Raw genomic sequence first — 14757 nt, 5'->3', positions numbered from 1 at the left:
AAACTCACTTTTAACATTCAGCTGAATCTCTTTAATGAAGGTTATGTGAGTAATTGATGTTTCTGAAGGTCGATCATCTGATCTGTCTCTCTCCACTCCACATAAATAAACTCCTCCGTCATCTGCAGAAATGTCTCTAATGGTCACAGTAAAATGATCTTCATGACTGTCAGACAGAATGAACTTCTCCTCAGATGATTGTGATGACTGTGAGCTGTTCAGCACATGGACAGGATCTCCATTCAATCTGTAGAAGACTTTGGTGTGTGATTTAAACTTATCATCATATTCACAGTGGAAAGTGATTGTTTGTCCAACATACTCGTCCAGGATAACAGACGTCCCACAACGAGACTCTGAAAATGATTTCAACAAAACTTTGTGACATGCACTGAAATCTAAAACATTATCTCCTGCTTTCACAGACAAGGCTTGAAGGGTTAGTTCACCTAAAAATGAAAATTACCCCATGATTTACTCAAGCCATTCTAGGTGTATATGACTATCTTCTTTCAGACTAACACAAACTGCAATATATTCAAAAAAATATCCTGGCTCTTCCAAGCTTTATAATAGTAGTGAATGGGGGGCATGATTTTGAAGCCCCCCAAAAATGCGTTCATCCATAATAAAAATAATCCATATGGCTCCAGGGGGTTAATAAAGGCCTTCTGAAGAGAAGTGATGGGTTTTTATTAGAAAAATATCCATATTTAAAAATGTATAAAGTAAAATAACTAGCTTCCAGCAGAATACTGTACGCATTCTGTGCAAGTCGACTTATGGCACAAGAAAAACCTGTGATGCGATGATCCCCGATGCGGGATCGGGAAAGGACCACGAGCCGGGACTCGAACTCGGGTCGCTCGAAGCGCATTGGTGCTACATGTCGGCACGCTGCCCATGAGGCCATCGGCGCCAACCATTGTGATAGTGTTGAGAAACAGGAAGTAGAATGTCCCCCCCAGTGACTGATATTTGAACAGCCTCCTCTCAACCTGCTCAACATTTTGAATTCACAATGACCTCACATATTATTCACTGTATCAGTATGAGAATGGTGTGATGTCACTGTAATCATCGCATGACCTCACATGTTCACTGGAAAAGTACCTTGTACCTGCATACACATTCCTCATAGTAACACAGCTGGTTTTATTAAGTTATAAATACTGTTAAAGTGTAAGTCTTAAACCGCACAAGTCAATGAAAGCACGCAGCTCTGATAAACCATTATCAGCCAACAAAAGTCAAGGTTCAAGAGCTCAACTAAAGCAAACGCTGATCTCCATGATGGTGAACTCAAACTAAACATTTTCAATAAGACATCAACATCTAAACCTCTGTTAATTCTCAATAAGAGCTTCTGTAGACGTGTGACAGAAATAAAGTCAGTCTGGTTATTAATAAGTGAAGCTGGTGATGCTGTTTGTGGAGTTGTTTAATCAGATCTTCAGAGATTTAATGTCTTTTATCTTCAGTTCATCTAAGGCTGTGGCTGAAGAAAGTTGTAGTTTGTGTTCTTATTTCTCTTTCTTTCAGTGCTTGTTCACAGCAGGTGTTTGAATGATTGAATGAATGTTTCAGGAACATCATACTAACCTTTAAATAACATTCTACTAACATTAAGGAAACTGAACATTTTCATGTTCTTGGAATGTTACAAATCAACATTCCTACAATGTTGAATTTTAAATCAAAATTAAGTTGAAAGAACGTTTGAGGAACATCATTCCTTATAAAAACGTTCCTCTAATTTCAAGAAAACTGGACATTTTTTACGTTCCCAGAACCAACACTGAATATTTAGAGAACGTTCTTATAACAAAATTCTGTTAGCTGGGTATATACCTTCTATATCCTTGTTTCGGTTTCTCCTTTTGAATGACAAATATAGACTATTGATACCTGCTGGTATAGACAGTTCCTTACACGCAGGCGCAGAACACTACGGGCCAGATTTACTAACAGCTTGCTCCAGTGCAAACCCTCTTTTGGCATTAAAAACTACTACGGGATTTACTAAATTAGCGCTGAAAAGGCGTAGACTGAGTTGTTTTTGTGGCTGACCTTATTGCATATGCATTTGTAGGAGTTTCAGTTTCAGACACAAAATTTATGGGAGGAGAGTATTTAAATTAATCACGCAACATGATTTAATAATGCATGCGCTCGTCAATTTACTGGTATTTGCTTCATTATTTAACGCCCAAAAGAAGTGTGTCTTAACCCATTTTGCGACATGACTGCAATTGTTACTGCTAGGTGGAGACACCGCAGAGAACAGAGAGCGTGTGGTAGAAGGGAGAAAATATTTTTCACTCGTATTAATTTCTTTGGAATGCCAGAGGAAGACGTTATCCGAACGTATCGTTTGCCAAGCCATGTTGGCCTAATATACATATATATAGGCCAACATGGCTTGGCAAACAATATTATATACTGTACGTGTTTGTCAGATTACATGTAACAAGTTGTGCCTGTGTCTACCCCCAACACCAGATGAGAGCATCAGCTGCTCGTTAGATTGCGTTAGTCATTATGTAAATGATTTGACTGCGTCTGTGTTCTTTAATTTGCGTGTCAGCAGTAGATCGTGAGCAAAACTTGCCACTCCCATTGGCGCATTTTTTAAATTGCGCTCTCACGCTAATTTGCCCCGTTTAGTAAATATTACGGTGGCCGTAACGTGCTGCAACTGAAGAAACACATGCAAGTAGAAAAAAAACGCCAGCAAATAAAGAAAACGTCTTCATTAATTTGACAACACGTGTTGCAAAAGTTCACAAAGCACCCAAATACAGAAATGCACTGCAAATAGGCCTGCTCACATACGATCAGGGTGTTAAAATGTGTCCTGGGCTTAAGCCCTGTCTGTGAAACCAGGCCTAGTATTATTAAAGGTGCACTAGGGAAGGTTGCATCCGCTCCGCATCCGCGATTAAAACCTTACCTCCATGGCGGGTCCGTTTGGGACCCGCAAATTGATACAACCGTTACAGTAAAGGCGCGTGCGCGTCCGCGGATCCGACATGGGTCCGCTCAGGATCCGCTGATTGACAGTAGAATTTACGGCGCCGCCCAGAGGCGGAGCTGATCCTCTGGGCGGATTTTGTAACACATTTCTTATATTTTATAATAATTTACATTTTTAATGTTTCATAGTTTCAAGTTAGTTAACAAAAGCACACCTGCATGTACTAAAGTTTCTACCAAAGAGACTATCTAGACTGTGCTATAGCGTGCACAGCCATTACTGTTTAAATAAAGTTATTATAGTCTTAATGGTGTTCAGTCAATCATCATCCTAACCACAGACTCTCTTCAGCTCAATGATAACCCCAAAAACTCACACATACCAGAAAACCTTTTAAATTCCAAGATAATAGAACATCAAACACTAACAGATCTTCCCCTATATTAATATTGAACAAAACAAATGAAATAACACTTAATTTTAACATTTACTCTCCTTTAACAGTCAGAAGCAAAGCATGCTGGGAACTAGAAGTCTGTTGTAACCACTGATTGTAACTCATTCCATGAATGTGTGTATATATGTGTGTACAATACATTCACATGTATGTGCAATATATGTACACAATAAAGGATAAAACTTTATGAATGTACTGCTATTTTTGTCTTCATTTCTAAATATTTTATATGTATCAATATATAGCCATACATGGTCAATGCATATATTGGAGTATATTGAAAAATATAAGCACAAGTTTCCGATATGTAGAAATGTATTATGTAATATATCACATTATATTTTGCAGTATATTCCCATATATTTTTGTTCTGTAAGGGTCTCTATCATCATCTCTGTTTGAAACACAAAATGTCAAGTTCCTTGGTGAGTTTTTTTTTCATGGGTTCTGGTTGTTTTTAGGTATATTTAAGGTTGTCTGTGATCAGCGCCGATCTATTGTCAAGACATATTGACAGAAAACATACATCTTACAAGGAATATATCCTGAAAATATCATCTGATCAAGTTACATATAGTCTTTTTTTCTTTTTACAGAAGTGACATGAACATGCAAAGACAAATGACATAAAACTGACATTTTCCCTGAATAATCTGACCTGACAGCTCAAATTATAATTTATTATAATAAATACACCGTTATGAATAAGTGCAAGGCATGGAAACTGTTTTGAACATTGATTTAAATGCTCAGTAATTAATTTTTGTTCATTTTTACTCAAAAATCTTCCGTAGTACACCTTAAAAGTACTATAATAAAATAATTGCTGTAGTACGTTATAAAGTATCACACATACCTTTCTTCACCTCTAACTCAACATTATGATTCCATTTCTGATAGTTTCCACATGTATATTTCCCATCATCCTCTCTGCTGAGGTTCCTGATAAACACAGTGAAGAATCTGCTGTTTTCATCATCATACAGAGCGAATCTCCCGTTATAAACCCAGCGACGCTGAGTCTCAGTACTGATGCCTGATATACAGCCCCTCTGTCTGCAGAAATAATTTCCTTTATATTGATCATTAGTGTTTCTCTGGTTCGAGATCATGCACTTGAACATCAAACTCCCTCCAGTGCATCCAAACACACTGAAACAAAGTACCTGACCTGCCAAACACAAGTTCATTTGCTCTGGGTTATTATATATCATCAATCTAGATCATATAATATATTATTTGACCCAGACTGACCAGTAAAGAACTGACCTGAGATCAGGCAGAGAGTGATGAAGATGAAGATGATGATGGCAGCCCTCATTCCAGACTGACTTTAGTCTCACAGATATCCAGAGAAAAACAGATCCGATCACAATCCAGCGACAGCAAGAACTGATCAAGTGTGTTCCTTGAATGTGATGTAAGAATGTGACTATCATTAGAAGTACACACATCCTCTTTTGGTCTTTCTCACGTCTCTGCTTCCTTATTCTCTATAATGGTTTCACCCAGCTGCACTGCTAACAGGGCGGTGAGTGTGGTGAAATGTGTGAAAGACATGCAGAAACCTAGGGTTGTGCCGATAGATGATAATATCGTGTCTTGACGATAGTCAAAGATATCGCCAAGATGATAATATCTTGGTTAGTTTTCCCATTAATGCATTAAATTATTATTATTACTATTATTATTATTAAAGGCTATTATTATTATTATTAAATTAATATTAGGACCTACAATTCATTTGCCTTCCCCAATTTCATAACGGTATCATCATAACCACACTTCCCAGCCAGCACAGCTATGTGGGGCCCAGATGGGTGTCACCTGGGCTGTCTAACTGGGGCCCAGCCGATTTTGTCTACAGTTTCCATGGAGGCTTCACATGGGTTAGTCCAGATGAAATGAACACTGCTCAGTGTGCACACTACAGGCTATTAAATGTAACACAGGAACATGTTGGAGTTAATGAGTGTAGCATTCCCGGCTGAACAGATGCAATTTACTCTCAGGAACTGATGTTTGTAAAGAATTTAATTTCCAAAAACACCGTAAGAGCTGAATAAAAACAAACAAACAAACAAACAATATTAGACATCTGCCTGCTAATTGTATACAAATATCCATAAACCTGTAAATGAATACACATTTGCAATTAATAGGCTTACACCATAAATAATGTGACAATAAATCACATTTTAGTATACAGGCTAATGTAATAACCTATATGATTTTATGAATTGTTTTAATTACAACAATCTCCCTTTAGAGTGCGATGTTAACTATGTTATATGAAACACCTGAGTTAACAATGAATTAATTTTGGTAAAACTGATGATCTTAATTTAGAGAGAAAACATTAATTATATAAAATTACCAAATAAAGTGCTAATTTACTGTAAACAATCTATTTGGAGTGCAAATCAAGAGAAACACTGACGAGGCAATACTACACTGTGCCTAACAACATTAGCAAATGAAAGAGATCAATAAAATAAACACTTCAAAGTCCTTCAAAGTTTACCACACAACATAAAATTAAAACGGTACCTTGTGCCCTTCAGCCAGGAGCTAAGATGTAGAAAGAAACCTTTTTAAACAAACATTTGTACAATGTGTACCCAAAAGTTCATCCTTTCTCTGGTAACATTAAATCAGAATGATGTTTCACGTAAAAAGTGCGCCAATGAACACACAGGGTGCCGCTGCACTTTCTTTTCCAGACTTCAAAATAAAGGCATGTGTGGTAAAAATGTAAACACTCTTGTAAAACAAATAAGAATACAATGTCCACATTAAGTATGCAGCGAGAATTATTAGTCAACCAAAACAAACAAAAGGTTTTTTTTTTTTAAGTAACATTTTCAATAATAAAGTCCTTTCTTGTGAAAGCCTTTCTCAGGTATTCTATGGCAACACTGCCCTCTATGGTTGGAGGTAAAGATGACGGCCTACTTCAGAGATTGGGAATTTAATGGTCATTTACAATGAGATAATTAGGTGATAACGAGCAGAATCACCGAAGGACAGAGGAACAACAAGAACTACAACTTCAGCCACAGCCTTAGATGAAATCAACTGAAGATAAAAGCAGAGGTGTAAAGTCCAGGGGTCAGAAAGTAAAAGTCCTGCCATATTTTTTATTCCACCCACTGAAGAAGTGTTAAAGTTAATGAGATAAATAAGTGATTAATTGAGTGATGATTGACCATTATTGAAGACACCTGATGATAACAAGCAGAATCACCAAAGGAGAAAATCACAATTTTTAAGCCACCATCATGGAGATCAGTGTTTGCTTTAGTTGAGCTCTTGACCCTTGACTTTTTAATATTAGATTTTGTTTGGGCTGTTATAACTGAATCATAACAGCCAAACAAACAAAGAGAAAATATGATCAGGTGGTGTTAGATTATGTTTTCATATAATCATTATTTGCTCTGAATCACTGAACTCATTTAGAGCCCAATCTCTGAGTTAGATTTACATTATTGATTACAGCAGCACTGTGATTCTACAGCAGAAGATCAGCTTTTTCAATATAATCCAAAGGATTTTGCAAAAGGTGTTCTGATTTAAAAAAAAAAAAAAAAAAATCACTCATTTAGAGACACAGACATCAAGAATCAGCCTGTGAATCGCAACAGTGGTGAGAATAATAAAGCATGTTGCAGTGCATTCTGGGTGCCGCCAATCAAAATTCATCCATGGCTCCCATCACGCATTGCTGCATGAATAAATTATGAGCTGAACTGTCTTAGTAATTTCCCTTATTGTCACTATTTTTTTTTTCTGATTTAATGTGACTTTTTAGTAGTTTGTTTTCTAATGTTCAGAGTTGATCTGTTTATCAGAATATGTTGCTTGTCACCGTTGTTGAGATTCACAGGCTGATTCTCGATGTCTGTGTGTGCCTAAAAGAAAGTTTTTTTTTTTTTTTTTGATCAGAACAACTTTTGAGAATTCCTTTGGATTATATTGAAAAAGCTGCTGTAGAATCACAGTGCTGCTGTAATCAATAATGTAAATCTAACTCAGAGATTGGGCTCTAAATGAGTTCAATGATTCAGGACAAAAAATGATTATGTGAAAACTTAACCAACACCACCTGATCATTTTTTCTCTTTGCTTGTCTGGCTGTTATGACTCAGTTACAACAGCCCAAACAAAATCTAATGTTAAAAAGTCAAGGGTCAAGAGCTCAACTAAAGCAAACACTGATCTCCATGGTGGTGACTTCAAACCTGTGATTTTCTCCTTTGGTGATTCTGCTTGTTATCATCAGGTGTCTTCAATAATGGTCAGTCATCACTCAATTTATCACTTAATTATCTCATTAACTTTAACACCGCTTCAGTGGGTGGAATAAAAATTATGGCAGGACTTTTACTTTCTGACCCCTGGACTTTACACCTCTGGATAAAAGACATTAAATCTCTGAAGATCTGATCAAACAACTCCACCAGCATTACCAGCTTCACTTATTACTAACCAGATTGACTTTAATTCTGACATACATCTACAAAAGTTGTTATTGAGAATTAACAGAGGTTTAGATGTTGATGATTTGTTGAAAATAAGTTTGGTTTGATGTCACCATGATCGATGTCAGTGCTTACTTCAGTTAGGCAGTTTGACTTGACTTTTTTAGTGTCGGTTTTTTCTCAGACTGCTCTAGCTGTTTGTTATGGCAAGAAAGGCAAGAGAAAATGTGTTTAGCTGTTGTCAGCTGTTTGATGATAAAAATATAATTGTCATCATGTAGTGGCTTTATTCACTGGTCTAATGACTGAGCTTTATATGAAAAAAAAAAAAGTTATGAGCTTGATCTTTTCTAGAATAGCAACAAAACAGGTGAATAAATCAGATCAAAATAACAAATCTGAAAAATACAATGTACACTAAACATTTTAAAACACCTGCAAGATTTATTCACACACAGACATCAAGAATCAGCATATGAATCTCAACAATGGTGACATGCTTCGTGCCACAATGCATTCTGGGTGCCTCATACAAAACTCATCCATGGCTCCCAGAATGCATTGCGACATGAAGCATGTCACCATTGTTGAGATTCATATGCTGATTCTTGATGTCTGTGTGTAAGTAAATCTTGCAGGAGGTTTGAAGTGTTCAGTGAAAAATGTGTTTTTCATATTTTCTGTTAAAAAATGGTTTTATTGTTGTAATTCTAGAAGAGATCCAGCACAAAGTTAATCACATTTTGCTCATAAAAAGCTCAGTCACTAGATCAGAGAATTAAACCACTAAATGATGATTATGTTCTCATCATCTAACAACTGACCACATTGTTTCTTGTTTTTCTTGCCATAACAAACAGCTAGAGCAGCCAGAGTAACAGTCAAGCGTAAAACTGCCTAACTGAAGCAAGCAATGACCTCGATCATGGTGACATCAGACCAAACTTATTTTCAACAAATCATCAACATCTAAACCTCTGGTAATTCTCAATAACAACTTTTGAAACTATTTTTTGAAAACAAAAAGGTACTATCTACAAAGTCCAATGGAATGCAAAAACTTTGAAGCTCAATGTCTCAAAACCGCTCAGAATGCAGATAAAACTTTATAATTCCAAGATGGCGATTTGTAAAATTATGGCATTTGCTCATCCGCCATGACACTCGCTATGAGAAATGCTGCAAGTGGAATGATACAAATGGTGAAATGGTTCCTGTGGTGATAATGGTAGAATATCGCATAGCTGGAAAAGACCTCACAGCCAATCAGATTCGAGAACCAGCACAAAATGATGTATAAAATGCCATGTCATCACATACAAGCTTGCAGTATCAAGCAGCATAACAGAGTTTTTGTAGAGAAGCTCATGAGACTGGAAGCCTATTCAAGTTAGAAATGGCAGAGCCACTCTTACATTAAAATAAGGGGGATAAAACCATAGATATGTATACATAGATGCTACATTCAACCGCTATACAGACACATCGACGCGCCTGCCATCTTGGGATGGTCAACATGTCCTCACTGACAGTAAGAATTGATGCAAAAACACCCAAGATTTGGGAGGATATTGTGGTAACTTGGCATCAAAAACCACACAAGAGAAGAAAATGCAGGAGGTGGTTTACTAATAACTGCTCTTATTACAGAATTGACAAACACTATCCAACAAGACAGAACACACTTCTTCAACAAGTAAATTCCCCCTCAACATAAGCACATACACTAGTGGCCACAACTGGAACTGCCAGAATTGTACTCGTTCTACTACATCTCTCTCCCCCTCAGGCTCTTCTTGCGACACTGGCAACAGTTTTTTCTGTTCCCCTGGCTCTACAGGTACACTGCTCACAGGCTGCATGATTCCCTCTTCAATACCTGGTGAATCCTGCATGATTGCAGACCCTGGCGCTGTGAGTGTGTGTCTCCTGCAAACTTGATCAATGTGCCTCTTCCAGGTCTGTCCCGTTCCTGTCAAGACAGCATAAAACAGTGGACTGGTACATTATCAACCACAGCCGGAATCCATTGCGGTCCGTAGCTATAAATTCTCACATACGCAGGATCCCCCACTGAAAAAGTCCGCAAGCCAACACTGTTGTCATGTTCTTCCATCTGTTTGAGCTGTTTCTTTTGCACTTTGGCGGCCATGTCCGGCAGAAGCAAATCAAAAGTTGATCTTAAACGTCTGGACTTCATCATTTCGGCAGGGGATAGACCGGTTGTAGTTTGTGGCTTAAGCCCATAACTGAACAGAAACGTACTTACAGTACTCTTGTCTCCAAAGTTTCTCCCTTCATTTTCTTGAGACCAGCTTTGAAGGTCTGCACGGCTCCTTCCGCTAACCCGTTTGAGGAGGGGTGAAAGGGTGCCATCAGAATGTGCTGAATTCCATTCTTTTTCATGAATGCTGCAAAATCAGCACTTATAAAACAAGGACCATTGTCGGATACCAACATCCGTAGCAGTCCGAATACACTAAAACTTTGCCTGAGCTTTTCTATAGTGATTTGGGTGACATAATACACAACCATCCCTGACACTTAGCTCTGTTCTCCTCTGATGATAAGGTTGAAACTCAACCGTATTCACGAACCCTGAACATCATTACATCACGAGAGGTCCAACGTCTAATTTGAGGAGTATCCACAGGTGCATCACCTAATACATCCAGCATTAGTACTTGTTCAGCTCTCCTCTCCTCATCAGCATCAGCACAGACATTAGCTTTGCCAGGCCTGAAAGCCATGGTATAGTCTTAGGCACTCAGGAGCACAGTCCACCTCTGCACTTAGGAAGAGCCCATCTGGGGAATGGGTTTCTTCTCATTAAAGAGCAAAATCAATGGTTTGTGCGGTGACAGTGTGCGAGACATGAAACTTAGTGGTCGTTCGCTGCCATCTTCCAATCTGTGCGATAACACAGCCCCTACCCCGTAGGGTGATGCATCACATGCTAATACTAGATCTCTATCTGCCGAATAATTTATCAGGACATTCGCAGATTGCAGCAACATGAATGCTGAAAGGCCTCTTCCTGTTCTGTCATCCACTCCCAGTGCTTTCCTTTTTTTAAAAGCTCATACAGTGGTGCCAGGCAGGTCACTAAATTTGGGAGAAATTTTCCATAGTAGTTTAATAACCCCAGGTAGGCCTTTAGTTCTGACACATTAGATTGAGATGGGGCCTCTACAATCGCCCTCACTTTTCTTTAAACAGGCTGGAGACCTTGAGTGTTCACTTTATGACCAAGATACTCAACGTCATCCTGCAAGAACACACACTTCTCTCTTTTGAGTCTCAGCCCAGCATCTTCCAGCTTTTGCAACACTGCCGCTAGGTTCTTCAAGTGGTCTGCTATATCCATGCCTGTTATCAAGATATCATCCAAATAAACGGCTACTTGAGGAATCGCCTGCACCAGTCCTTCCATTATTATTTGAAAAATAGCAGGAGCTGACGCCACTCCGAAAGGTAACCTCTGGTAGGTGAACAGACCTCGTTGAGTATTTACTGTCAAATACTTTTGAGACTCCTCATCGACCACCACCTGCTGGTAGGCATGACTCAGGTCCAATTTAGAGACCTTTTTACCTCCAGACAGTGTGCTGCACAGATCCTTAAGCGGGTATTGGGTACTGCTCTAGGGATGCTGCTCTATTAACAGTCAACTTACAGTCGCCACAGAGCCTTATGGAGCCATCAGTCTTCAGAACTGGAACCACAGGTGCCCCTTAACGTCTCCAGGCCCTCTTTAAAGACTTCACTGTGTTTCACCAGTACCCTGCATAATAAATCATCTTCTGTTTGAATCTGCAGTACTTGTCTGTTATGTTTAATCTGGTCCCAACATAATTATAATTCTGCTAACCAGCCTCTTCCCAGCAGGTTTGGACCATTGCCAGCCACTACAACAACAGGGAGTGTTTTCTTTTGCTCTTGGTACTCCACTGTAACCTGGCAAGTGCCTCTCACTTTGATCCGTTGTCCCGTATAAGTTTCCAGTTTCATTTCAGTCTGTCTTAGTTTTGTGTTTTTTCCACTTTTTCTCAATTCCTTGAATGTCTCCCCATTTAAAATGGTAAGACTACATCCAGTGTCTATTTTTAGTTTCACTTTGTGCCCATCCATTTGCATGTCCACTGTATATGGCTGCACTTTAGTTGGGTTTTCACTGTTAACTTTCCCTATATATTTCCTAATGCAACCCAGTGTGAAACTGTCAACAGAATCATCGCTGTCACTTTCCTCCACTTTATTTGCACAATAACGTCGTCCTGTGCTCTTTTATCTCTGCTGTCTCTTTCTCTCCCTCTGCTGGCTGCTTTACCTTTATTTCTGCAAGCGCGCGATAATGTCACCAATTTTACCACATGCGTGACATTTCTCTGTTTTAAATCTACAATCAGGTGCAATGTGATTTGTTCCCTTGCATCTGTAACAGGACTTACTTCATGCACTGGCTTGCATTTCTTTTTCACGGTTCACTCTACTGTCAGCTGTGCTGCTATCACGCAACTTGTGACATGCCGCTGCTGCACTGTTATTTCGCAGGTCCTGTGCATTTTTATCCGCAGCCTCCATGGAAAGTGCTATTTTCAGCGCATTATCAAAGGTCAGATTTTGTTCCGACAAAAACCTCTATTGGATTCGTTCATCATTACCTCTGCAAACCAGTCTGTCTCTCAGCATCTGTTGCAGCGTTTCACCATAATTACAATCCTGCGCGAGTTTGCGCAACTCAGCCACGAAATCAGTTATTGTCTCATCTGGCCTCCTTAAGCGTGAGTCAAACTTGAAACGCTGAAATATCTCACTTGGCTTCTGGTTGAAATGGTTCTTTAACAAGTCCACCAACTGAGCATATGACTTAGATTTAGGCTTATCAGGGCTCAGCTAATTTTGTATTAAACTGTAAGTTTTGGAACCTGCTACTGTCCGGATAGCTGTCATGTTTTACTTTTGTAGCCGGCCACTTTTCTCTTCCATTAGGCTACTGGATCATACAGCTCTCACTCGTTTACCAGCGGTATCTCTTCGCCAAAATATGTGGTAACTTGGCATCAAAAACCACACAAGAGAAGAAAATGCAGGATTGTGGGTTTACTAATAACTGCTCTTATTACAGAATCGACAAACACTATTCAACAGGACAGAACACACTTCTTCAACAAGTAAATTCCCCCTCAACATAAGCACATACACTAGTGGCCACAACTGGAACTGCCAGAATTGTACTCGTTCTACTACAGATATCCTGCTGGATACTGAGTGAGAGTAAGAGTTTGTTGTATTTTAGTGTGTCTCTAGTGCCTTTATCACATGTGCTGATCAGGCCATCTCGCTTTCAAGACACTGCTTCATGAATCTTTGAAACCTTTGTGAATTTGTTTCGAAACAGTAATTCAGAGTGCATATCAAACTTCCAGTCACATAATTTCAGTAAATAAGGCTTTGTTACATTATCCCCCAATTTCACAGACAGGGCTTAAGCTAGTCCTAGACTAAAATGCATGTTTGAGCTGTTTTAACTGAAAGCAACTTGCACTGATATATTGTCAGAGCCATTGTTTTGTCTCAAGATGCACACCAGTACTGTTTATAAAAGCCACTTAAATACCCTAATTGAACTAAGGCCTAATGCTGGCTTAGTCCTGTCTGTGAAACCAGGCCCATAACTGTTTCGAAATTATTCAAAATTTCAATAGTTTGCCACTAAACCAGTATCTGTATATGATTTTTACCTGATCAGTTTTATAAATCTGTAGACATTTAATGACACATTTGTGTAATAAAAAAGATTTTGAGTCACCTGCATTAACTGAGCTATCCATAAAACAATATATTATACACATATTATAAAGACACTTCATATTTAATGGTATTAGATGATTAGTTAATTGCATTTAGTAGATTACACTTTCAATAAAACATTTGCAGTGGGTTTGTAAAAGGTGTTTTTATGCAAGTTTTCACTGCATTTACACTGTTCTGACCAGCAGGGGTCATCAGCATGTGGCTTTTTAAATGCTTTGAAACAGTGAATCATTTTGGAAAGCAATTGTGTTTTAAAGGGACACAAATCTGGCAACACACTGTGATCAACCCACTCCAAATTACACCTTTGCATTGGTCAAGCCACCTTCAGGAGGTGTGACCAGTAGAAGTTAAAGGTCACTATCTTAGTCAAACTTGTTCGCCATGAACCACAGAAACCCATGGTTCGAGCTTTCCACTCGGGACAGAGAATTCCTGACAACTCCGTCATCTCATCGAGTCAGAAAAACAGCACTGAAGTTCATCATTCTTCACTCAACCTGGAAGAACCTGAGTGAACCTACTACACCAACAAACCATCAAGACTTTAATCTTGCTAAGGCAATGCAAGTATCAAGTAAGGGGGTTGGGGTTATGTGATGTGCTGTAGGGACTGTTTTACACCAGGGTTCCACCCCTTATCTTTCTGGGGCTTATATGAACCCTTTATACAGTACAGTTTATGGCAACTGTACTGGGGCAATAGGACCATTGAGACCACAGGAGGAGCAGCACCCCCTGCTGACCTCACTAACACCTCTTCCAGCAGCTACCTAGTCTTCCAGGATGTCTCCCATCCAGGTCCTGACCAGGTTCAACCCTGCTTAGCTTCAGTGGGAGTGCAGGAGTCTGCAGGACTCCTCAAGCATCTCATACACGTCTGGACCAGAACTTTACAGACCTGCATGACTGTCTTTTACAAGCTGCTGCTCATTGGCATTTAGTTTTTCATCTGAACTATATTGTGCACAAAAGCACATCCTAAATTATTAGTGTGAATCATTTACAATAATATGCTTTTA

At 38.9% G+C, this 14757-nt stretch overlaps 1 protein-coding gene across 6 annotated transcripts in view; it reads right to left on the bottom strand.

Moving 5' to 3' along the window:
- LOC127505576 (polymeric immunoglobulin receptor-like) overlaps window positions 1-14757 on the bottom strand; it is a 75961-nt gene that overhangs the window by 10715 nt on the left and 50489 nt on the right. Inside the window, exon 3 of one of the 6 annotated variants that reach the window (XM_051884939.1) lies at window positions 9-356. The exons of the other annotated variants lie outside the window; for them this stretch is intronic. Coding sequence (XP_051740899.1) covers window positions 9-356 — 348 coding nt within the window. The remainder of the gene's footprint in view (window positions 1-8; window positions 357-14757) is intronic. 6 annotated transcript variants of the gene reach the window in all.

This window comes from Ctenopharyngodon idella, chromosome 1 (assembly GCF_019924925.1).
Source record: "Ctenopharyngodon idella isolate HZGC_01 chromosome 1, HZGC01, whole genome shotgun sequence".
Classification (NCBI taxonomy): Eukaryota; Metazoa; Chordata; class Actinopteri; order Cypriniformes; family Xenocyprididae; genus Ctenopharyngodon; species Ctenopharyngodon idella.
The sequence above is the reverse complement of the archived record's forward strand: the minus strand, read 5'-3'. Positions and strand labels throughout refer to the sequence as shown.